The 27,018-nt window shown below is 35.6% G+C and overlaps 1 protein-coding gene across 1 annotated transcript in view; it reads left to right on the top strand.

Annotated features, from left to right (window-relative positions):
* The first annotated feature begins 840 nt into the window (after positions 1–840).
* Positions 841–27,018, top strand: part of LOC149947396 (uncharacterized) — a 90,330-nt gene continuing 64,152 nt past the window's right edge. The window contains exons 1-2 of the mRNA XM_090170893.1: positions 841–853; positions 19,231–19,288. Coding sequence (XP_090027019.1) covers positions 841–853; positions 19,231–19,288 — 71 coding nt within the window. The remainder of the gene's footprint in view (positions 854–19,230; positions 19,289–27,018) is intronic.

Below are 27,018 nucleotides of genomic sequence, written 5' to 3'. Positions count from 1 at the left end.
TAAAATATTATTTTCCAGATAATAGGCGAAAATATTATTTTCCAGATAATAGGCGAAAATATTATTTTCCAGATAATAGTCGAAAATATTATTTTCCAGATAATAGGCGAAAATATTATTTTCCAGATAATAGTCGAAAATATTATTTTCCAGATAATAGTCGAAAATATTATTTTTTAAATTATTTACCAAATAAGACCACGACAAAATATTTGATTAATTGCTAAATAATTATACCTAAAATATTTAGCCCTGTCAATCGACGAATAAATATGATCAAATATTTTGTTATTTAGTAATTTATTCGTTATTCGCCAAATTAATTTTTACCCATCTCTGGGTACAAAGCCCACGACAAAACGATATATCTGGTATTTAGATCGTTAAGCTACGGGAATATTAAAAATGCTTATGTTTAAAGCCCACGGTGAAACGATATATTTGGTATTTAGATCGTTTAGCTACGGGAATATTAAAAATGTTACGCGTGAAAAGACTTTATCGTTATCATTCGCGAAGAAAAGACTGGCTCTCCAAGAGTCACAAAATGGGGAGAGGACTCTATATTTCTTAGTTTTGCACCCACGGCTCGAGAGACGTTACATTTTCGGTGATACCGTATTAGGTTACCCGGAAAAGGCATAACGACAGTCTAGTGGTTATGGGTCTTGCCGGCTAACATAATACCCGATATAAAAATAGTCCAGGCAAAAAATATGATTACTAGTTTATCTTTGTTGGGCTTCGTACGTGCCAAACAATGCGCGAGTTTCCCTATGAAGACAAGAGCGTCTAGACGCGCGGTATATAGTAGTGCATTACTCATCCCGGAACGACACGATGAATAATGAAGGTAATTATACTCGAAAGGTTTAGGAGTCGCTTGTGGACTACATTATAATAACGAATCATTCGTCGTTATAATGTAGTCACAACTGACTCCACGAATCGCTCAAGACATATGTAGTTAGAGCTCTCAGTTAAATTAAACTATTAAATTATGATTTTAATGATGCTGTAATTATAGGGAATTTGACGCTGTCGAAGAGCGGATATCGCAAATTTAAATTTTTATCAGGACGCTGTGATAATTGAAGGCTATTTTGGATATTAGACAATTCGGATAGGTTTATTCTTATCTGTCCAAATCTACAATAATTGATCTAATTTAATATATTATCTTAATGTACATTTTTGACGCTATAGATTTTGAACTTTTCATATTTTCGACAGTTGTAATATTTTCAGAACTTTTCATATTTGTCGATCTATTGATATTGGAAATATTTTCCACGCTTCATATTATCAATACCGTCCAAATTTTCGAGAATTTTCATATTGTCTTAGAAGTTTCTTTTTACCAAGGAATACTTCTGAGAAAAATCGTAACTACTTGGACTACCAAGGCCACGAGTAAACAGGCCTTGGACATCAAATTTATGAAGGACTCGATTGCGTTAATATTGTCTTTACTCTTCATATTTGCCATATTTTTCGTCAAATAACTTAGAAATTACATTTGAGAGTATATTAGGTTTGTGGGAAAAGTGGTATTAACTTCAGTAGTGTAATTGCACACAATTGGCAAAAATAAATGGTTCATACAACCATACATTACTGGTTAATATATTTCAATGCCAGAACTGAAACTAAGCTGTAATTGTGTCAAGGGAAAATGCAATTATATTTACGTCTACTTACAATTGCAATTTGTCTGGGAACATGAGTGCACGTATATAGGCTACCACTTGAAAATAAAGTATGACGTTGAATTATATATATATATATATATGTTATCGAGAGTATAACCTATATTACGTCGTGTGCCCTTCTGCAGCTGACAAAGTCCTCTACATTTTCAGAAAAATATCATATTATTCATACTAAACAGGTAACGCGTTATACGCCTGTATCGGAAATTTTAAACAACAGAGATTAAGTCCCCCACGTTTAACGCGAACGTGTAAAGTTCTAATAAAACTTTATATATTATTTGGTAAATTAAAGTGTTTAGTCAGCAGTATTTTATTTTGATTCAAAGTTTAGAAAAACCATTGAGATCAATGCTTAATCCCTTTTATATCATTTATCACGTACTCTACAAAGACGAACACGCACGTATTTAAGACTGTTCGCGTATCGGGAATCTAACCTCGACATCCCTCGAGACTTAAATTTCCGCGCAAAGAGAGCTCAATAGATGTCTAAAGCCCCTCGAAACGTGTTAGAAACCAAAAAAAAAGAATGAAAAACTTCATAAATCATAGTAAAAAGAAAGAAAAACATATTTATCATAGCCTTTCTCTGTCGCAGCCAGACGGCAAACGCTCCAAAAGGGGCTGTCAACACCTTGGCGAGAGGCGGGGCTCTAGTACACGTTGTGTACCGCGCTGAAGATACATCTGGAAAGTACAGGATTCCTGGTACGATCGAATGGCTGCTATAGGCCAAACCCTTCGTTCAGCCTCAGACTCGAGGGAAAACGATCCCTTTGAGGTCTTTAAGAAATCGACGACCTTGAATATTTGTTACAGGTTACGGCTCTCTTAGAAAAACAGGCCGTAATCGCGGACCAGACATTTATCAAAAGGGAGAGGAATGCCTCTAAAGATTCTATTCTCTTGACAAGTTACCATTTATTAAAAGGGTGGCTATATAAAAGCGCCACTTTTCACGCTTTTGTTGGCGTAGGCGGACGCTCGAAAAGTATCTTTATTTTCGCCAACACTTTTGTTGGAGAGAATAACCCTTTTCTATTCAATTACGTTTATTACGTATACAGCGCCTGTAGAAACTGAACGCAATAACGTCTTTTAGGGTGAAAAAGATTCAATATTAAGTTACAAAACTAACGGCAATTCACGGTTCGTTTGAAAACTTACTTCGAGCACTGACGCGAAGACGCGAGTTCTATAGAGTTGTTTATATTCTATTTACCTTTTAAACTGTCAGCTTTGGAAATATTTCGGACGAAACATCTCAAATGGCTCGGCGTAAACAAAGTTAGGCCAAAATTATAAATTGAAAGAGGTTTACTTTAGAAACAAAACCATACAAGTAAAGTGGTTAATAAAAATGTATTTTATTTTAAATGTGTCACCGTTCTCTAAATAAAACTTGGATTCATTTAAAGTAAGTCACCTTGTTTTTGACCCTTTTTACGCGACTGGATTTCCACCATCCAATTTCTTTATGTTCCTAAAATAAGGTGTTTAAATATCTGATTATCAACGAAATTAGCATTAAAGGGGAACGGCCAAGCTTTTCCAAATATTGCCTTATTTCCGTATCTAAAGATTAACAAGACGTTCAATATACTAACACTTACCTTTTTTTTGTCTTGAAAAAATAGCTTTTGGCCAAAAATGTTGAAACAAAAAAAAAACGCCAGGTGTTTGGTTTTGAATTTTCGCCGCCATCTTAGGGGCTACCGCCAGCGCCCCTAACCCCGTATGAGCGATTTGCGAACTATCCTAACTTTTAAAATTGAGCAATTTAAGCTTAGGTCTCTTATAACTGGAACGCGCCACGCGTGCGAAACATATTTTTCACGTCTTCAGCAGCGCGCGCTTTTACGTTGTTTTTCTGTCTCACCGACTTCTCACCGGGTGTCGCGGTGGACGCGCGCTTTTCGATTTCCCGAAATTTCTTTAATTTTATTAAAAATTAACTACTCAATATTTTTTGATGCGGTTTTCGCCACAAATTTTCGTTTTTAATGGGCTATAGGGCTATCTAACTGGTTAAAGCTTGACCGTTCCCCTTTAAATTCGGGTTGAAATTAATAAAAAAGTTCATTCCGAAGAATTACCATAATTATCGTTATTTTTTAGCATTATAGGATATAAACAGCGTACACGATGTACCAATAAATTTGTCATTAACACTAGTCATCGCAAACTAAATATAATGGCTCCCTGAAGGCTTGATCCCATTCTCATTACACGAGAGTGAAAGTCAAGTAAGTCGAGATACGTTAATTTGACGAAGAATCTTAGAATTAATGGCTTTAAAAGTCGCTTAATATTTAATGTGGCTTTAACCTCCTTTTTAGTACAATTATTTTTGATATAAATCAACTTGTTTTTCTGCAAATAGGGGTTTTTGACTTGAGGAACTTTCACTCTCGGCTAGCGTTCTCCCGAGGCGAAATTCTGGGCTATTGGAATAACGTTATTTACTAAATCAGCCCTTCCAAAGTGACTGTTTCGGCGACGTGACAAACACTTGTCGACGTCTAACTAGGACTCCTTCCATCTTCTCTCAGGGATGAATGAGAGAGAGATCCCAATACGCCGATCGTCCGGGCCATTATCATAATTGGGGAGGATCCTTGGTACTAGACCATCTAACGGTTCCGAAAGGGGAACCAAATATTTGGAACGACAACCTAGATGTCTAAAGGGAGGCAAGTGGAATTAAGAGTAAACAAAACGAGGGCGGCCACTCTCACCAAGATGACGACTTAATCCGATGGCCACGGCCGGGAGAGGGGGTGGAGTCTATACAAATAACTGAACTCCACTCTCCGCTGTTTAGTTCGAACGCCCACCGCTGCTCAATCTATTGTCGCGCTCATCAAAATTGGATTTTGCTTTTAAGGGGAAAGTGCGCATTAGCCAAACCATCCGCCCTGATAAAATAGCTTGTACAAACCATAGAAAAAGTCTAACCGATTATTTTTCAAGGTTCTTATCTTCCCCTTCCGGCTTGGCTTCAAAGAACCGGAAGTCACGTTTCTTTTATCTCGCATATTGAATGTAAGTTGCTGGTTAATGTTTATGAAAAACTTACTCTTTATCGTATAGGCTTCCCTATTGTAGTTTTTCCACGGAGATTGTTATACAGATAATTTATCCTACCACAGTTATTTCTATTTAGGTATAAATACACCGTGTAATTATCACAGAAAATTTTAAAAGCGTATACCAAAACTTACTTTTAAAGGACGAAATTACTTCCAGATGAAGCCATTGCCAAATAAAAATATTTTCAACGAAATAACTGGTTCTAGAAATTGAATGGAGCTAAGAAAAGTATTTGAAGTAAACAGAATCCCCTCGAAAAACGGAAAACACAACGGAGAAAACAAGATGTTCCAGATATTATAGTACACCCACTACCCCGGAAATAAATCTTGCGTATAAAATTAATCTATTTCAATCACGCGCGGTTCATTAATTTAATTGAACTACGACAACCTGAGAGTTATTTTTATCAAAATGAACTAATTTTTCAATCACCATGCCTTTTAAAGTATAAACTGAATATTGACATTTTAAATGGTACTTCACCACAGGAAAAATCAATAACAACTCTTACTCAATCATTAGTAACCAACCACAACATTCCACTGAAACCAATAGAGTATCAAGTATGTAGATTTCAAGGCGGAACTCGAGCTAATCAGTTGAATGTACAAGCGAACAAAGTCCCCAATTTCAAATATTTTCATTGCGATATCAAGGACCTTACTAATAATAATAATCAGCTAGGCTAATACCCAAGGCACCACCTTAGGCCTAAGTCATCAAGCGACTTTTGAAGCCTTTAATTCAGGTGACCGGGTTACACTGCGTAGGAGGGAGGTGGCAAGCCCTACTTTTAACGGTTCGTGTGTGTCTCAATTACTCTCACCAGTCAAGGTGGGGTGGCAGAGTGGTTAGTACTTTCGCCTCACAGCATGAGGAGCCGGGTTCGATTCCAGCTTGTGGCACTGGGTGATAACTCGGAACCACTCCTTCTGCGTAGAGTTTGCAAGTTCTCTTCCTACTTGTTAAAGGGGTTTTCACTCGAGTTATTCGGTTCCCCCTTTCCATAGAAACTTGTATAGGTTAACGGTAATAGTTAATGTAGGGAACTGTTGGCTCGCGTGGCATGAAGGATTTTCCACCACCCTCCTACGCATTGTAACCCGGCCACCTGTTTAAAGACCTTAAAAGTCGCAAGATGACTTCGGCCTAAGGTGGTGCCTTGGGTATTAGCCTAGTTGATGTACGTTTGCTCAAGCATCCTAACCTAGTGGCGTAGCTAAGATTTTACTCGAAATTAATATTGAAATATCGAGGTCATGTAATTTGCTATCGATTGACCATTTTTACTAGTTAACCTCTGAAGAGTGATGGATTCATTTCTTGGATTTCTAAACTGCTGATTTTTTAGAAATCCCGTATAAAAACCTACTGTCTGAACTTTTTCTACTATTATAACAGTCTGAACAAGTTTCGGGTACCCACCTGATATATTTTTTAACTATTTTCCAAAATTCTAAATTTCTGATGTTTTGACAATTTTTGATTATTTTGCTGAATTCCGAATTTCTGAACTTCTAATCTAATTTTCTGAACTCCGAATTTCTGAGCTTTTAAACTTATTTGTAGAATTCTGAATTTCTGTCGGTTCAGAAATTGATAATTTAGCAAAATTGACAAAAAGGTTCAGACTAGGAAAAGAGTTCAGATAGCCGTTTAATTTCGGTGGTGTAATTCAGAAATTCAGAGAATTAGTCAATTTCGCGGTAAGTGAAACTAATACAGACAAATCCTCCAAGGATTTTGGGTAAAAATGGTTTCCATCGAAGTAAATCTCATATTTCTAGTCGTTTAAAAATTATATATTCGAATATCCAAGAAATTATTAAACTTGTTTTTGGCCTTAAAACAGTATTAAACTTTGATCTAAAAACAAAAACCACACGCAGAGACATTGAAAACTTGAAAAAATGCTCGAAAGTTACGAACCTTGAAGAAATAATAATTTGGAAAATGGATAGGGCTCGAATACGCCAAAAACAAACAACGAAAAAAACATTTCCGTATATTGAAGGAAAAAAGTGGCCCAGCTCGTAAAGTTGTCAACGCTTAACGAGACACTTAAAAGCTTTTAAGAGTAGACAACACCATGAATGGCTGCGGCTTGAGATGAAAGACTGAACTGGCCAATGCTCCGTCTACTTGTTCCTGCTTACATAACATGGCATCCTTAAAAGACATCGTCGACTATAAGCCCTTCGCAGAAATAGTGTAAAAAAGAGTGAGCCGCGCACGATCCACTCCAATTTGTATCATCGACTGCAAACTGTGTCCCCTCCTCTAGGGCCCTCTTACAACAGAGGGAATAAAAAATCTTAAACATTGAACGTAAAAGTTGTATAAAAAAGTCTCGGTGCTCTCGGGTTGTTCGTAACTGGGTTAGATGTAACCTAGAAACTGTGACGAGATGGATGGTAAAGCCTCATGGACTGCTAACTGCTCCCCTACGCGTACGCTTGAGCTCTCTAAAATTGATCTATATCCAGTGAGCGAGGATTTTTAGATCGGAAGGTTACTGCTTAAAGTCCGCGTGGGTGCCGTTTGGGTTTTCTAGAAGCGAAAGATTCAATGCGAGAAATGGAAGAAAAGCCCGCAGGAGCTGTTATCAATTTATTTTCTTCGACTGTTTAAAAATATCGCGTATACCAAATATTATAAGCTTCAATAATTTGATTCGAAATATTTTTTATCAATGAAAAAATGCTTAACGTTACAAAGTGAAAAAAGATCTAATATTGGTTAGTATTTAACTAACTCGAAACTGAGTCGGTGCAACCGATCGTGTACAACTTAGACCACAAGGCAATAAGAACATTGTTGGGTGCTAGAATAAGTGTAAATGTAACCCAGTCACCTGCTTACAGACATTAAAAGTAACTCGATGACTTGGGCCTAAGGTGGTGCCTTGGGTATTAGCCTATAGGCTAATTATTATTATTATTATGATGTTCAGTTAAACGCGGAGTCTTCTAAATTGAAGCCAGCGTAGGAAAGCACCTTCAACGAGTAACAACACAATGATAACGGCGATTTATTTAAAATTTATAATTAAATTCGTGTTAAAAATGTTTACAAAAGCACTGTTTGAAAAATAAAGATTTTGGGCAAATACTGACCTTTGGGTGTACTAAAAGTACGTCTAATGTAATTTAGCAAATGTATAGGCAAAATAAATACGTTGAATTCCAACCATCCAATAAGAAGACACTCAAAGGGAAATATACTATATTAGACAAAGAATAAAAATTTTTAAGAAAATGAAACTCTGAGGAGAGGTGTCCAAGATTTAGTAGAATCATTGGTGTCAAAAGAAGAAATTTTAATGAGAGGTGTTTCGCGAAACAAATTTAATTTTTAAAATACCAAGAGATACAGTGGGAAGCTGAAATTGTTTACCTTTTTTCAATCTGAGAAAGATTTTTATTAGGGTTTGGACGACTAAAATTAAAATTTGCATTTCTATCTAGGCCTATTCACACGAGCCAATATATTTGGCCAACTTTTGTTGGTGAGCACAGTTTTGGCAAAACGACTTGCATTTTTGGTTACACGCGCCACGAAAGCTTTTCGTTATTATCTAAAAAATACCTTTACTTTTAAAAAATATAGCAATTTACATTAATAAATTCATTTTATATCCATATTATTATTTAATTTTATTAACTTGAATAGATGCGTACATAAATTACAAGACTTAAATATTTTTACCTAAGCCTCGGTCACGAAAACCGACAGAAGCTTTGGTGTGGTCAGCACGTTTTGAAAAAATTTCACATTAAGCAACTCGGTTTGCGACCCATGTTTTGGCCAACAATGTTTTACAAAAATACACTAACATTTAACACTAAGAACGTAATAAAAGGTAATAATTAAATCGCGTGAGAACGCAAAGTATGGATTGCGTTTTCGTATTTCAAATTAGAGCTGCGTTTGTGGAGGACTTAACTTACGAGTTAGTTTAGCACTCAGACAGTTAATGTGTTCGTTACTTGTAGTTATTTACTGGACCGATAAATGACACGTAAACCAATCAGGCTTTCTCCTAAGGCTGTTGCCTGAACACTTTCGACAATTATATTAACAGCCAAGTTAATTATTGACATACCGTGATATTCACAGATAAGCCTAATCAGACCATAAAGAGTGAGCCCCTGCAACAGTAAAATAATAATTCCGGGCCCCAAGAAAGTCCGGTCTTCAGGCTGCAAGGGACCAGGCACTAATAATTACAAAATTACATAAGAAGCAGAAAAACACTTTCGTATTGAATCTTTATATTGGTAGAATATTAGATAAATAAATAAAAATAGATAAAGCTTTTAGAACGTGGAGATTCAGTAATGGCTGACCTCAGCTTCACTGAAAGGTAAATGCCATTGTCATTGAAGAAATATTTTTCCCAATTCAATTTACTTGTGCTTTTAGTATAAAAACATTTTTTTATTTTCACTTTAAAAATTATTAAAGCTAACTTTTGATTAGACAAGACATTTAATTGAATTGAAAATAAGAATCAAGTAATTAGTTTTAACTTTTGTAATTGACGTAGCGGAGTGGTTAGCGCTTTCGCCTCGCAGCAAGAGGAGCCGGATTCGATCCCAGCTAGTGGCACTAGGTGAAAATCCGGAACCTCTCCTTCTGCGTAGAGTTTGTAAGTTCTCTCCCCACTGGTTTAAGGGGTTTTCCCCCGAGATCTTCGGTTTCCCCTTCCCATAAAAACTTGCTGGGGTTAACGGTAATAGTTAGTGTAGGGAGCTGTTGGCTCGCGTGGTATGAAGGGCTTGCCACCACCCTCCTACGCATTGTAACCCGGCCACCTGTTACTTGATCACGCACAAGCAACATTGCTTATGTGGTCGAAGGTGGTACATTCTATAAAAAAAGAAAAAACGATAAAAATGTATGAATTTTATCAATGTAAATGTAACTATTTACAAAAATGAATCTTTTATTTTTTGATTGAGTCATTGCTTGCCAGGTTTTATAAAAACTTGCAACAGGTTTCATCTATAGGCTAAATAAAATGGATTTTAAATATTTTCTTTAAAAATGTACTTTCTCGTAAAATGGAAATAGTTATCTTTAATTGCATTTTTTAAAATGTTTAGAGATTCGTAAAATTTTACCACCAAAGAAATTTACTTCACTAATCACAGTTTCAAATATGTATTTATTTTAAAAATGCTTACGATGAAAATCAGTAAAATTTTCAAAGTTATATTTTATTAATTTCATTGCTTTGGCAATCTCTATAAGAGACAATGAAACATAATAGTGATTGAAAAATGCTGACAAAAGGTTTCTGAAATTTTAAACGGACCATTTACACACGAATTTAAGTGTTAATAAAATTCCACACGTACTTATTTTATTAATTATGTTTATAGTTTCTTACCATGGACCATATTAGGTTTGTAATAATAAATTGCAGCATCTAAAAAGCAAAATAAATTTTGCGGGATTTTATTTAATTTGGAATTTGTCTTTGTTTTTATTCTTGGTCTTCAAAGCTTTTACCTCTTCAGTTGCGATTTCTTTTTGCTTTAGAAAGAGTTTTGGTTTCTTGGAAATCGTACTCACCTGGTTAAATCAAAGCCCTTACGATCCGGATCATCGACTTGGTTAGGCAAAAACCCTTTTTAAATGAATCTACTTTCCACTCCTTTGAATTTGACATACATTGATTGCGTTACTTGGCTTTTCTAAGATTTCATATAAAACGTTTTGGGGAACCTTTTTTTGCCATTTGATTATATCCCCTAATGTTTGACTCGAAATTAATGCTTATTTTTCCACAATTCGTAATGCGTAGATTTTGGGTTAAGTTGGTCTTGGTTTAAACATACTAATTCTTTTGGTTGGTTCTTGGGTCGGTAAACTCTTAGAAACAAGTGCTAAAGTAGATTAAAGACACAATAAATTTTATTTCCAAAGTTTTGGTCCCTATTTACCAGTTTTTCTTTTAATGGTGAATAGGTGGCACTGGTTGGAATTCATTTTGAATAGTAGTTTTTATAATTTTCTTCGTTCTGCCTTATCGGTTAGCAGAATTCTCAAGTCTTCCTCTTAATTTGGAATCGACCAATCCGCCGTCACTTTATCCAAATATTGGTAATGACTTAAATAATCTAGTCACACTTGAGTTTCATTTATTTTTTAATCAAACGATCACTTAGTTTAAATTGAAGAAATTGTGAATTATGAAATAGTTTTGATGATTTTATTAAAGCATTGTCAATGAACTTTTATAATTTACAGTTTCAGAGGAAAATGTTTAAACAACCTATTTAGAGAACAGCCATTTGTTTAAAACGTTCTTAATAGTTTTTAACAGTTCTAAGTTTTATTTTTCACCTCAATAACCTATTTCAAATAACGGTTGGCTTGTTAATATTTTTCATACTTTTTCGTGTAATTTGAATTAAAATGTAACATTGGTCATTTGTTCTTGGGGGAATTAATTTATAGTCTTACGCTAAAATGACAACGATGTAGTAAGAGTTTCCAATTCGGTTTACTGATTGTGAATATAAAGGATTAAGATTAAAGCAAATTAAAGCCCATTAGCATTTGGGTTGAGGTGTCTTTAACACTTCCATGGTATTATAGCATCGCCTCAACGTTTGCAGGTTTGGCCACTCTAGCCTTTGACTTTAAAAATGTTTGGCGCCAGTGTACAGTTAAATTTTAAAAATTGAAGGGGTCTTCCATAAAGATTGCTTTGCAGGTTATATTCCCTTTAATTTTAGTGTTTTATTATGGAGAAAAATGAGACGAAAATTATAAGATATTGTGTCTTCGTCTAGAGTCAAAGGGGGACAACTTAAGGGACCCTTACTAGCATATTGAACCTGTACGTTTTTAATCAGTCTAAACAGGAATCCATACCTCTGCTTGGAATGCTTATCGAGGAAGAATTTCAGCTCGATGTGGCTGATGGTTTTTTTGACGTCACTATGTCAACTTAACAAACAACTAGTAGGCGGGGCTAAAGCCGTCACAGTGATCTTATCGTACGCGATACGGCAGGATAAGCATTACAAGTAGAGGTATGGATTCCTGGTGTAATCGACAGTGCGCAACTCTTTTGACTTCGGCTTGACTATTGTCCTTTTTTGTGGTGGCTAAAAAGAAGTGTCGAGTTTACTGGATTTGAAAAAGTGCTATAACGCATAAAGTATATTCATTTTCAAATTTGTTTTTAAAATTTTTCGCAAGCTTTTTCTAGTCGTTTGAATTAATAAACCTTCCGTTTTCAAGTCGTTAGGCACGTTTTCGACGAATAAAATTTATATCAATTTAAGTTATAAAAATGTTATCAATGAAAAAATAAAACGAAAAAACGCGTTAGCCGTATAGAAAACATCCAAACAAAGAAAAATTAAATTGCGATTCAAAAACATTTGCGCCTCAAATTCGAAGGTCTTGAGAAGTGGAAATATATTTTTGTTCTTAGAAAAGATTTCGGAAAAACAGTTCCTTGAAATTGAAGGAAAAAATATTTGAATCTAAACTCTTCCCAAATGGTGAAAAAAATCCTAAAACGAAACCGAAGATTTGTCAGTTAACTCCCAAAGAGGCGCAGGAAAGCCTTTTCCATTCCGGGCTTTAGAGAAACTAGGCTTATCGGTGCTCCAGGTATATAAAGAAGCGAATAAAAAAGGCACCTAAGTCGATCCCAGTAAATCTAATGAAAACAAGCTGGTCGAAAGGATCCGAATTCTAGTTTTACGAAAAATAGGCCCACGAATGGGCTTACGCGGAGAAAGTGCCATTTTAGTAAGCGATTCACCATTAGAGCCTTTGGGTCGTCTTTTCCGTCTGCAACGTCTTCTGAGCACTCAAAGAAACAACTCTAATATTAGCGGGGAAAGAGAGAAAGGGATTTATTTCGATCTAAACCCTTCTTCAGGACCCAACACCTTTGAAGATTAGATTACTGATAGGTCTATTGAAAAACAACCTTCAAGTTGTTTCCCAATATGAAGTACCTTAAGCAAACAGTTCCCAATAGCAGTAATATCAAGAGTGATTAATTTCAAACAAATAATTGAAACAAAACCGGCCTGAAGATAAAAGAAAACTAATATTTCGTTTTTACGCCAGCGGATGATGACACCAACGTTTTGAAAGCAATCGTGTTTAATATTACTTCTAAAGGCCCATTTTCATGCTCGCTGGTAGCGGATAAAAATTGACAAAATTCGCATCCGCCACTCGCAAGCGTGAAAATATAGCTAAAATAGCTGTTTGAAACAGATCGAAACAGATCGACGCGGAAAGTGAAAAAGTGTGTGGCGGAAGCGGATTTTGTCGATTTTTACCCGCTACCAGCGAGCATGAAAATGGGGCTTAAATCATATTCTAACTTTCTTAGAGTTTTATTCGATATTTACGGTTGAGCCTTTTCCTGGCGACTTTCAACAAGCGCCCCGATATAATTTAAGAGAACAGTATTTCGATTTTAATACTTTTACCTTAATCGAAAAAAACGCGAGGGTTCCGACAATCGTACAAATCCTGTACACTCTAAAGCAAAATTATCTTAGAAATCTTGAAATCAACTTGAAAATCCCAAAATCTCGGCGAAAATTAGTTAAAAACTTTCGAAATCCGCCTAAAAATCATGCTCTAAAATCTCAAAATCAGTGTCTGATTTCTGAAATCAATTTGTGATTATCAAATGTTCTAAGGAAACAATTCTTAGTATTAGTTTAAGTAAGCTAACTTTCTGCTTATGTTACTTTGCGACTTCTAGAAGGAAAGAAAAAGATTTCTGATAGTTTCTCGCGGTCCAAAATTGGAGATTTTCGTAGTAACTGCGGTCGGACTCATCCGCTGAACGAAGTAGAAATAAAACAGGAAGCGCGCTGATGATTAGAGTGTGGGACGACGGCGTAGGGGGGGGGGGAGGGGGTGGGATAATCCAGCAACATCGCCAGACAGACATGTTCGCACAATTGAAGAATTATCCGTGATGTATTCCATTAAAGATCCTCAGTATCGGAGAATGGTGTATAATGTAAAACAGAGCGCGACGAAAGAAAATTTCTGAGAGTTTACGTTACCTATACGCTTCAGATCCAGCCTCTCGTCTAATATTGATTAGATCTCCATTTCGAGCGTCATTTTGTAATTTTTTTCCTTCTGAAGGCAACGGGAGCTTTTATTAATGAGCCTTAGTCTCGATTTAAAGGTCTTCCTAAGCGCTAGTCGAATAGGCCACTAAAAAAGAACAAAAATAATTTTTTTTCCGTGCTTTTAGTGATCGTATTAATGCAAAACCAAATTTGGAAAATGATATAAATCTACAGTGTTTTTCTACCATTACGTGGTACGCGTTTATTGCTTATACATTCTAAGAGATATGGTAAACAAGACTTATCTTAGAAATTTATAAAAAGCTTCTTAGGAGCTCCTTCACCTAGAATTCATCGCGCCATTTTCGCACTCACACACTGAGTTGAAAGACGTTTTCTTTAACCCAAAGTTGCCAAACGAACGAAAGGGATTCCACAAAAGGGTATTTGGAGATATTTCTAAGGACTTTATTACACGGTTCAAGGTGTTCCTTAGGCTGCGCACACTAACATCAACCTTTAGGAGCACCGAAACTTATATCTCGTGTTAACTAGAGCGTAGGATTAACTTGAAGGTACCGGGATCCATTTGACACGACAAACGTCAGCCAATAAAAGTATTATCGATAATACCTGATACGATAGTGCCATTATTCGTTGACACGCCAAGAAAACTGCAATGCACTTTAGTTAGCGATATAAGAACCCAGAGATCATGAATGTAGGAGTGTTGGCAGAAATTGTAGGTTGAAATTTTAGGCATCTGTAAATTAATATAAAGCCACCTGCTACCCGTGTAACGGTTATGAGGGGGGGGGGGAAATAGCTAACATTTCTTAGCGTTCGAAAATTTAAGTATAGTAAAAATTTCAACCGCCTTTTTGTAGATTTTGCAAACTTTCCACCAAGTGATACCCCTGCTCGAGGCCCCTGCTTCAGTTTTGAACTCTGAAAAGTGCTCGCCAACAATCCCCCTAGGCTCAATTTGGAAGAAAGATATAATTTTGCCCTCCCCCAGTTTTCATGGCTAGTTTTTTGCCTTACAAAATTTACTTGATCCAATGTCCAAATTTGGATCGAACTGGAATCAAGACACATCCAGTTAGAATCGAATCAAATTATTTCGATCAAATGGGTATAGATATTAATTTCATTCGTTGATATTGGATGAAATATAATTTTTTTTTGGAACTGACATCTAAGTCGTATTATTATCTGGTCAAATTTGGGATATAATTTTTAAATCAAATTAAAATTGGCAATCAAACTAGGTTTTAAGGTGTGTTGTGACCGTAAGATCATGTTAAAACTTTTCCCCTTAATATTTGTTTTGCTGCAATATTTTATGTATGAGCACATTTCTTTACTTTTTTCACCTACAAAGGTGTTGTAACGCGTTTTTATCCACGACCCTAGTCAAGTATTAATTTATTTTTAACTCAATGCAGACGCTATGACATTATGTCCATCTTAACTCGGACTAACTGTTAATAGAACTTATAAGATCTATAAGATCAGTAAGCTCTTTCTCAGAGGTTAAAGAAACCGAAAATAAGTCAACAGTAATACCGAATTAGAGAGTCAAGAATTTAAAAAGTATTTTGACGTGATTTCTCTGAAATTATAATTTTTTTCTTGATTTTCGATGTGATTTCGTAAATAAATTAGTTTATTCACAGGAAAAAGTAGTTTTGTTAGCCCGTCCTAAAAGATTAAACACCCATCCTTCGGTTCTTGGACATTTTTGACTTCGACTAGTAGATTGTTGAGGAGGTATATATTTAAGTAAAACGAAGTGTAATAAATGGATGTGGTTTCTGATTTACTCCAAATTTAAGACTATTTTTTTGTTATTTGAGTGAAAACTAAATAACAATTAACGCGTGTAGAAGTGAACGGGACTCTTTTTAAAGGAACTAATTTTTATCCACGTGTGTAAGAATGAGTTGGATTCCTTTGTCCGCAATAAAACTCTTCAAAATACACGAAATTCCTAGCCGAACAAAGCGAGCTATAAGCCTCAGACATCGGTTGAAATATCTGAAGCGAAGAGGAAGAGGTAAAGAAACGAAATTTCACGCTCCCGTTCTTTACCACTTTACCGATGTTGATAATTTTAAGAGTTTTCTCGGAGCCCTGTTAAAATAAAACAGAGCGAAGAGAGCGAAAAAGTATCTCGGGCGAGTTAGTGAAAGACCAGGGTTAGGTACACGCGCGTACCTGATATAAAAAGGACCCTGTTTGAGGCTTTTCTCTTTTCAGCAGAAATGTTGTTCGTTTTTTCTTGAAGAGTTTCTGGGGCTTTCGCGTCATTGAACCAAAAACGAAAGACAACAACAGAGGAAGAAGGAAATGTTTTTCTCTCTCCCAAAACAAATTTATTGGTTTCGTGACTTCCACCTAAGTCTGGGATTTAAAAGTCTTTACTTTTTCCACGTTTAAAATCAGATATTATTTTAGTCAATTACGGTGGACTGTTCGTACGGATTCCAGTTCTACTCGATTGGACTTTATTGAAAATATCAGGAATGACTTCGCTCATAGAACTTTTATCAAACCTTTACTTTACGAAAATCAAATGCCATTTAAACTAAGAGACTTTCAAAGAAACAGCGGCAGTTTTTACTATTGAGGTCAAAATTTATAGTCTTAGCAAGAATGGCTGGCAGGCTAGATTCATAATAATAATAACCAAAAGGTACAAGTTAGCTAGCGAGTTTTAATGCCATTAAATCAGTTGTTCAGGTTATACTGCATGGGAGGGTGGTGGCCAGCCCTCATGCCACACGAGCCAACAGCTCCCGACGCTAATATTACCTTTAACCTTAACAAGTTCTAGCTTTTTAAGTTTTCGTTGATAGCATTTTTTTTGACAGTCAGTGGATTTGATTCTAATTTTCCTCGAGGTCAACTTTTTGGCGAATAAAATTGAAAACGGGTGCAACTCGTCACCGCGCCTGATATTAGTTTGAAATCTTATTTTTTAATTTGTATATCCTTTATTATTAAATTCTAATTTATTATTAATACTCATCTACATTTTTTAATTAGTTTTTGTAATTTTGTTAGAATCATTGCTAAAGATAAATTTAAACATTTTAACTAACCTTTTCTAATATTTTATTAATGAAATTAGTTGTAACTATAATAATCAGCGCCACCTTATAGGCCCAAGTCATCAGGTTATAATGCGTAGGAGGGTGATGGAAAGCCCTTCTTAGCACGCGAGCCACCAGCTCCTTACACCTACTATTGTTATGGAAAGGGGTAACCGAATAACTCGTGGGAAAACCCCTTTAACCAGTGGGGAGAGAACTTGCAAACTCAACGCGGAAGGAGTGGTTCCGAGTTTTCACCCAGTGCCACAAGCTGAGATCAAACCTGGCTGCTCTTGCTGCGGGGAGAAAGTGCTAACCACTCCGCTACCCCACAAATATTTTGTCCATAACCGAACCTCTTGCTAAAAATCTTAAGTCAAAGGATAACTTTTATAATACGATTTCTTAAATGATCTCCTTAATAACTGAAAATTTCAAAAGTCTTTGTGGCATTCAAATTTAAAACAAGAGTCCAAACGTGAAAGAGTTACAAAAATAACTTCAAAGGAAGATAAGACAATATTTTACGCTTGAAATAAGAAAACGGAGGAGATATCGTTAACGGGCCTTATTTCACTTTTGTCCTTCGAGAGAATAGATCCTTACGAATTATTCGAAGCGAAAAATTTAAGTTAATTTTAATTGTCAAAAAGCCACAAAATTCCGATAAGGAACAGACCTCCGGGGACTTTCCAAAAGAATAATAATCGAACCAGCAATTCTCTCAACTGAAGTAAAGGAGCAAACACCAGGTGATTCGGGTGTCGTTCCCACAGCCAGGACCCTTCATGTGGTATCGCAGTCTGTGAATTGCTTACTTAAATACCAAAAGGTTATCCAACAGTTTTTGGCACCCCCATTACGTTGGCTCACGGTTCAAGTTACCCGTCTGCTCCAGCCCGTACCTAGGAGCAACTAACACAACACCCCACACATGGAGAACGCAACCCGTCAAAAGTCGTGGATTTTCTTGTGTACGGTGTTCATTGGCTAGACGCTTTAGCGCCTGCTGCCGTCGGAAGGGGAAAATTTGGAAATTGTCTCCCCCCCCCCCGCCCGTAAAACATTCACCGTAAAGGCTCGTGACGCTCGTCCAATGAAATTCGTACACAACCCATCGTTAGCGTGTTTAAAGGCTAGCTGCATTCTCCTTGTGTTTGTTGCTCCAGCCCGTACGCTCCTAATTCCAGCGCAACATAAGCACGGTTGGTTTCAATACTCCCAAGATTTATTTCGTTACAAAGTTTCGAAAACGAATGGTATAAACGTTTCGTTAAAAATATTTTCACGAAGAACTCTGCATACAAGCGAATCTTGGAAATATTTCTTTGTCTGGCTGGCTCTCAGGTGGAAATAAAGACTCTCTTCTTTGATAAACTGCTGTTCAGCCGGATGTATTTTTTATCGCCTTTTCTTATTGATTATACCGGTGATAAATTCATTTTGCTAAGACAAAGTTTCAAGGGTATATCCTAGTTCCAAGTGTATATATATTGGATTCGATTTCTAGGAATACTTTCTTAATACTTGTAAGAGTCGATCTAAATCACGCTGTTTCAACTATCAAGAGCTGCTGTTTGCAAAGATTATATGTTGCTTATTACGCACCGAAAATTTCGCTGTCCAAAATTTCAAATTTTTCCTCGAATTTAAATAACGATAGCTTGTACACTAAAAATAGCGATATTAATAACCAAATTTCTTCGGAAAATTGGCCTATTTTTACGGACAATAATATTGTCGAGCGTCCGTCGCTAATATTTCATTAGCGGAGGGGGTAGAAGGCATTTAGTTCGCTCCCTGAGCCAGTAGGGGTCGCGATGATGTCTGCGATGTAAAATCAATATGATCTCGGGAATGTAGCTAGCCGTTGCGGCACATAAATTGAGCTTATTCAGGGAGTCAGCCTCAGTAGCACGTGGCAGTCGCCCCACGCAGAAGCCTCGCAGATCCCGGAGTCGCCGAGAAAGACTACGGTCCTAGATACCCCTTTAATTACTTATTTAACAGGCTCTCGTCCCAGAAAATGTCACTCTTTCAGTGATTAAACCCGTTATTGTCGCGTTCTCTTCTTTTTTTTCTCGTTTACGGCTCGTACTACCGAAAACAATGCGTTTTGAGAAGCATTTAAGAGTTACGTTATTCGCTGTCAGCGAGCCTCTAGATAAACTGTAAAAGCGCTGACACTTTTCGGTAACTACAACTTGGAGAAAGACTATCTAAAAAAATGCCCATTTTAAGTTCGTGTTGCTGTAAATCTATTCGTTGTGGAAGTTTTGCCAGTGGTATTTACACTCTGGTAAGTTCAAACTAACCTCTGTTAAATATTTTAAAGTTGTACCGGTCGTGCACATGTTTGGGAGATCACGGTGGTAAATATTTCAATTTAAAGTGTATCCATCTTATTTAACTCTGTCGAGATTTCGAAATTACGTAAATCAAATATATAGAAAACCTAATTGCCAACGCGAAAAATGATAATAATAATAATCAAATAAGCTAATGCCTAATAAATTGTTAAAAGATCAAGGTGCAAAATTAAATGTAATTTTTCGCTTGTCCACACAAAGATAGAGTTATACAACGTGAAATTTTAAAAATCCCTAGTGTTAAGTTATATTTCAAAGTAAAGCGCTTGACACATTTAAAATTACACTGATTGGCACCAAATGTTTGATTTTAATTAACTTCTAAGACGCAAAATTAATTATAATAATTAATTTCTGCGGCGAAAATGTATCTTGGTATTGCAGGAGAAAGCTTATTCTCAAAAGCAATAAACTTTTTTTTTCAATCTTTCAATATCTATTGTATAATCTTACTCTTCTGACTGTGGCTATCAACGCATTTTTTAATCGATGTTTCAACCATTCACTTTGAAAATGAATAAATGACTTCAATATTTACTCATAGATGTTCCTACAAAATGAAAGAATTTTAAAAATATAAATATAAAAAGTTTATCTTGTGTCACAAAACAGTGCTTTGTTAATATAATTTTGGTGCGAGTGATTTGCACGATTTTCGAAATTCCTGGCGCTCGTGACATAAGAGATACATTGAAGAAAGCCATTTTACTTTCTTATGCTATATTTTACTTTATATTACGCTATTTTTTCTCAATATATAAAAATAATTTACCTCAAATGGACATTAAAGACACATGTCGTAAAACTGAAGATAAAAAAAATTAAATGGGCGAAACCCTTGAAAATACGATCAAAAATCTATTTATGTCACTGAGAACCTCGAGTCGTTTATAGAATCAAAGAAGTCGGGACTGAAAATCGTAATTCAAATCGAACCAACTTTAACCAAAAAATGACGAAAAAGTAGATAAGTCCATTATGAAAAGGGATAATAAAGCTAAACCCTAAACAAATTTGTAGAAATTTAAAAACTTACTAATAGCTCGTACTGATAGGTCTTCGAGAAAACAAAAAACGCGAAACTCGGACCAAATAGATCTTCGAGTGAAGAAGACCTATCGGTACGAGCTATTAGTAAGTTTTTAAATTTCTTCAAATTTGTTTAGGGTTTAGCTTTATTATCCCTTTTCATAATGGACTTATCTACTTTTTCGCCAATTTTTTCATCCTTTACAATGCAGTCCATAGGTGGTTCCTTTTAACTTCATCAAAAAATAAATCGTTCAATTCGTCTTTAATTAACGTTGCTCGAATTCAATAAATAGTTGAATTTATCATTTCCATAACTAATTATAGACAATTTGCTAAAAAAGAAAAGAAAAGGACGAGTTTCCGTTTGAGAAAAGAGCTTAGGTTAATGTTCGCATTTCCCTGCTGCTTGGTTTTGCGCTTGTTGCAGCCTACTTCCAGGGGTTTGTAGACCACACTTTGAAGCTTTCTGGTGCTCTTTTAACTCATCGTAAGAAAATGAAAAAAAAACAGGCATACTTCTCAACTCACCCCTTACAACTCCTTCAAATTTTTGCATAACCTTTTGAAACACCCTGTATAGTGCTAGCGAGCCCCAATACGTTCTTGAGACAACAAATAGGAAGCAAACATGCGAAATCACAATCACTTTGGGGACAGCGATCGAGCCACTTTTTATTTCTTCAGTTTCTACGCTCGGAATAAAAATGAATTGGAGATGGTTTAACATCTGTTGGGACAGCGTTGGAAATGATTGGAGCGGAATTCGGGGAAAACCCTTTGAGGATGCACCTTTGGTGTTCCGATAAATCCACTTCTTTCTAGTAAAGAGAGAAAAATAATTTTTCGGCGGCGCATTTCCAATTACGTGAAAAGGGCGAACAGGGTGGATTTGGTTAATCTATTTATAGTCGACGATGCCCTGCAGCTATTACGCGTTATTATCAGAAAAAGAGAGATTACTATATCTTGGGCCCCTCTTATTTATAAGCCTTCAATGCTTTTATGGAGCTCTCGCGGAAAATTGCTTTTAGAATAGAAGCTACACAGTTCGGGTTGATGAACACGTATTTGTTTTGTCAGTTAAAGCGCCTTAAAAGCGCCTATAAAGGAAACGTTGCTCGACAAATATTTACTCTTTCGCCTATTGAACAATCTCCGAAACACTATATTTTAAATCGATCATAATACGAAATATGATACGTAACCAATTTCAATCGTAATTCAATTTATAAAGCGTAGTCCAGGGCTTTGGGGATTTTACGCGCGCAGACTTAGAAGCGAATAATCCGTTTTCAGTTTGTTTGTGATGATCTTATGACGTAAATACATTGTCTTCTTGAAAGCGAATTAATTTAATAGACAGTACTTAATTTTAGATTTTAATTAACCAAATGTTTATCAATTTGTTTCGTTAGTAAAATGACGAGACATTCATTACTTAATGAAATTTATTGCGTGGCACATTTACGACTGTTTGGTCCGAAATTTGCGTCAGTTGACAATGGTAAACAATATACCACGAAGGTTCTGATACACTTAACTGATCAAATCAAATGATTTAACTTAGGAAAATGTCTGTTTTAAAATAATGGAAATTTTACAAGATAAAGTGTATTAAAGAGTTTTTCGGAAAATTAAGCAATGAATTTTTTTGAAAAATAAACGGTGACCACCGTATACGATTGCAATTTACTCTCACTAAATTAACACTAAATATTAATCAGTTAGTTATAAACAATCATATAACGATAATAATATATCTTATTTCCTAACGACAAAATTATTCGTACATTTTCATATCTATAAATTAATATTATTATCTTGCTATGGATAAAATTAATTGAATTGTATAAAGAGCTTAGTTAAAACTTTTAGTCCTAGAAATCTTATACCCGCTATTACTTTTAAATAAAGTAATAATTAAAAATTTCTTAAATGAATTACACTTCAAGCTCTAACTAAAATACTTTCCGACGATTAACGGTTAACTGTACTAGCGAAGTTGAATTTGAATTACGTGGATTATGGGATGTTGATCGCGCTTATTACACAAAGGATAACGCCCTGTTGCATTAGAGGATTTCCATTTACACATTGAAAGATTGGCGCCATCGTATACGCCGAATACACTCACTGAATTCGCTTCCGAGTAAATTCGATTCTAAATCTTTGGTGTTTTACTCGTCTTTAGAATTAACGGCTTACGTACAATAACCTCTTACGGTTCAAATAGATGATAGACAGATAAACAGCGTGTCCGTAATGTCAAACGAGATAGTTTTGTTCGGAGCGTTGTTGGGAGGCCGGAGAATAATGTTCGAGACTAATCGACAAGCGAGCCGTGTCGGGTAATTACGAGCGGACCTAATTGGAGAGCCCCGCCGCGCGAATATAGTTTCGCAAATTTAAGCTTCCAATCAAATTTTAATTACGTCGCTTTCCGCTCGTATTTTTATTACGGATCCCCGAATCGCGCGACGTTCCATTGGTTGGATCGAAATCCGAGATGTTTCGTACAAAACGCGGCGTAAATAATAGTTTATCAATTACCATTTAATTCAGTTTCGTGGGAGCGTTAAATGTCACGCGGGAGCGGAGTCAATTTGGGACGTCACCGAATTGAACGAGTCGTATGTCCTCTATCATTTCGTCTCTGGATCGGAGGCCGAGTTTCTCCAGTCGCGTAAACCACCAATCCGGAGTGGGTTCTACGAGATATGGAAGACAAACCCGGCGCGCTTCCAGTTATTGCTCTCGCATTTGCCATATAATTATGGTTAATAGACGCGCAAGAATGAAACGCGTTATGTGAATACGTTATCCAGTAGATTTTGATCAAATTTTAAGCAAGATCGTTCTGGATCTACGCGGAACTAGAGATAAAAGTTTTTAATAATCTAATCAACGACTATAAAGGAAACCGAAATTTAATTTAAAACGAAAGAAATTCGTTGAAAATGGAAAAGAGTTTTTTCATATGTTTTTCCCGTGATGAGAAGAAACGAGGGCAGTAGCTATAGGCTTTAAGTGGGTTCGTATTAAGACGTCTGATATTGCAACATCTATTTCTAGTCGACGACGCCCGGCCTATTACGCATTAATATCAGAAAAAAGGGCGATTACTCTTTTTCTGGCCACTGCTATGTAGCCACGAGAAAAATTCTTTAGTTGGCTCCATATCCAAACGTAGACTCCGCGCATTCACAGTTAGAAAAAAGGGTTTGATTATAAACCCCCAAGGTTCTTAAAACAATTCCACAAATTCAAACCCTCCAAAACCCTTTAACGGAAATTTTCAAACCCATAAGGCTTAAAAATGAGCACTTTTATGATTATAAATTGAACCATTAGAAACCCTTTAAAAACTTCCTAGGGTTTGCAACAAAACCCCGTAAATACAGATAATCGACACAACACGGTTTATATTTAAACTCTTTTCAAACCCTTTAAACACTTCCTAGGGTTTGTATTTATAGATTAAATTAAAATTTATAACAAATTTTGGCGATAGCAACGGGTGCGTTTCGAACCAAAGCCCTCTAGCACGACAGGCGGGCGTTTTACCACAGAACCACCAATAGATGTATCATTGCAACGATGTTTAGAGAAACCATTTTGGGGAAAGTCCGTCTTCCTTTACGTTTTATGAAATTATTATACGGCTTGAGATCAAATTTTGGCGTAGATGGCGTGAGATAGTTTAAAACGTGCAGGGTTTGAAAAGGGTTTTAAAAAGTGATAAATTATTATTTTTTTCTATAGGTTCTTAAATGGGAATCTTAAGGGTTTTCCATTGACCTTTAGGGGTTTCCTTTAAATATTTTAACCCTTTTCAAACCATGCAAGTTGCCAAATCAAACCTTAAGGGTTTATAATTTTTTCCTAAACCTTTTTTAAACCCAAAGCAAACCCTAATAAAACCCATGGAAACCCTTTTTTCTAACTGTGTACCACATCTATTTTTATTTATCTCTGGAAAGAGATCCCCGTTGCTTTTTTATTGCGAGTTGTCTTTAATTAACAACAAAGTAATGGTTCGTATCGATCATTAACTCTATTTCGAAACTCGTAGAACGTTGTTTGACACCGAAGGACGCGTAGCGAAGAAAATACGGAAGGCTACGAATCCATACTTCGACCTATAGGTATGGATTCCTGGAAAGACCGTTATCGCGTAAGCTTACAAACGCGTGTTATCACCCGGGGGTTAGTCGTACGTAATCAAAATTTGTTTTGTTCCCTTTTGAACAAAAAGTGTTAGCTAAAAATTCCCCGGATGCTTTCGACAGGTCTGAAATTAAAAACGTAATTATTCTACCCAAAACGACACTTTTCGCCGTGGGCTGAAACCCGCTCTCTAAACGAAACCTTAAATTTAAATTATTCTGCAAGAACTGATAAGCTAATAATCTGGCTATCACATAAATAAATATTCCCGTCGTGCTAATTGAACTGGTCGAGGAAATATAACAATACAGCCTCGGGAGACAAACAGATTTAAAACACTCCAATTAATCAAAAAGAAAAATTTACGAAAACAGCGAAACCCGGTTCCACGTCACTTGCTTATGTCACTCGCTTCTGACGATCGAAAGTTCGAAAAATACCAGATTTGCATACAGTTAGATAATCCCAGATTGCAAATGCAATGGCTCATGGGTGGATTTACCGATAACTATATGTAAGAATGATTGCTTTTCCGAATTGCTAACTTTAGATGCGAAGTAAAAGTAAAAAGTTACGGCATAAAATATAATAAATTGTATATTTTAATGATAAATTATCATAGGATATTCCCAAAGGTAGATTAATATCATCATTTATTGACTTAAAACCTCCTTTAAAGGGAATATAACCCCAGGTATTTGGTGTGGAACAAAAACGTTTGCAGCTCTGGCCGCTCTTGCCTTTGGCTTTAAAAATGTTTGGCAAAATTGCGCAGGGGAATTTGAAAAATTTAAGGGGTCTAAAATAAAAAATGCTTTGCAGGTTAAATTCCCTTTTGAGAGCTTCAAATTTCGAGTTTTTTCTGGCCAACAACTGGTTTTAGTTTTGGTTTACCTTACTGGAATATCCAAGGGGCAGGGGGGCCTCTCAAATATTTCACCGCGATTGGTTTATTAGGTAATTGCCATTTCAACCCTATAGTATCGATTGAAAACTTCCAAACGACGAGTTGAAGATATAATTGGCTCGAGCCAAACGTTATATGCTTCCCGAAGGGCAGGTCACTTCCATTTTAGGTGTGTCTTAATCATAGTAAAATGATTAAATCAGGGTAATCGTCATTAAATCAGGGTAATCAAGATTAAAAAATCTAATCACGATTTAATCGAGATTTAATCATTCCAATCAGGGTCTAATCTTTTTAATCAGAATCTAATCTTTTTAATCAGGATTTAATCATTTTAATCACGATTTAATCATTTTAATCAATATAATCGGTCGAATCAAGATTTTAAAATAAAATCAAAACTAAAGTACGATAATTTAATATTAATTATTAATATTGATGGTTCTATCGCAGTTGTGTTTGATTGAAATGATTGAAAAAATAACTTATCACATTTTATTTAAATGAAAAGAGACTTAAAACGGTTTTAAAATTCACAATTTATTTATTTAAAAAATCCAACGTTTCGGAGGAACTGTTCCTCCTTCTTCGGGGATTTTTGAAGAAGGAGGAACAGTTCCTCCGAAACGTTGGATTTTTTGAAATAAATAAATTGGGAATTTTAAAACCGTTTTAAGTCTCTTTTCAATTAGTTTTTCACAATGTGCTTCTCTTCACTTATATTTTATTTAAATCATCCGAAAACATCACAGCTTTGTAACAAGTTATCACAGCTTTGTAACAATATCACAGCTTAGTAATTAAGGTAACATTGTAATAGGAACCACTTTTTTTCATATAAAATTATTCTAGTCCGCTCGTTCTAATCACGCACAATTATAATAATTCAAATCACCAATATAATCATTCTGATTCTCGTTCAAATTTCTAATCGCGATTTAATCATACTAATCATGATTGATTTAATCGTTTCAATCGGGATTTAATCATGATTAAATCAGATTTAAACATTCTAATCTTGATTAAACGTGATTAAATCAACAAAATCGTGATTAAATTGAATTTAATCAAAATAATCACGATTAAATCGGATTTAATCTTTTGAGGGGTGCGTCGTTAATCAAGGAAGTGACCTGCCCCTCGATACTTCCACGCTTTACACATTTAGCATAATTAAATATTAGTTTTAAATCAAATTATAATTGAAATCGACAATATTTGAATGAAAATTATCGTCTATTATTTTTCTGAAATATTTTGAAAAGTAAAAAAATATGTAAAATACCGGAAATTTAAAAGTTAGCTGAAAGGTTACCCGTGACTTTAATGGCCAATAATATGAAAACTTTCGCGGTGTAAATATTTTCGAATAACTTAAATTTTGCTATGTAATATCCAAACACGAGTATGATTTCGGTTACTCTAGAAATTTAATAATAAAACGCTTTTATTTCGCCCAATTTTTTCATTTATATTTTAAGACGAGTACCGTTATTTGAACGAGAAAAAAATGTCCAATGAAACTACAAGCGGGTTTCCAGACTTTCCATCCCA

Source organism: Leiobunum rupestre, chromosome 4 (assembly GCF_980474605.1).
Source record: "Leiobunum rupestre chromosome 4, qqLeiRupe1.1.hap1, whole genome shotgun sequence".
Classification (NCBI taxonomy): domain Eukaryota; kingdom Metazoa; phylum Arthropoda; class Arachnida; order Opiliones; family Sclerosomatidae; genus Leiobunum; species Leiobunum rupestre.
The sequence above is the reverse complement of the archived record's forward strand: the minus strand, read 5'-3'. Positions and strand labels throughout refer to the sequence as shown.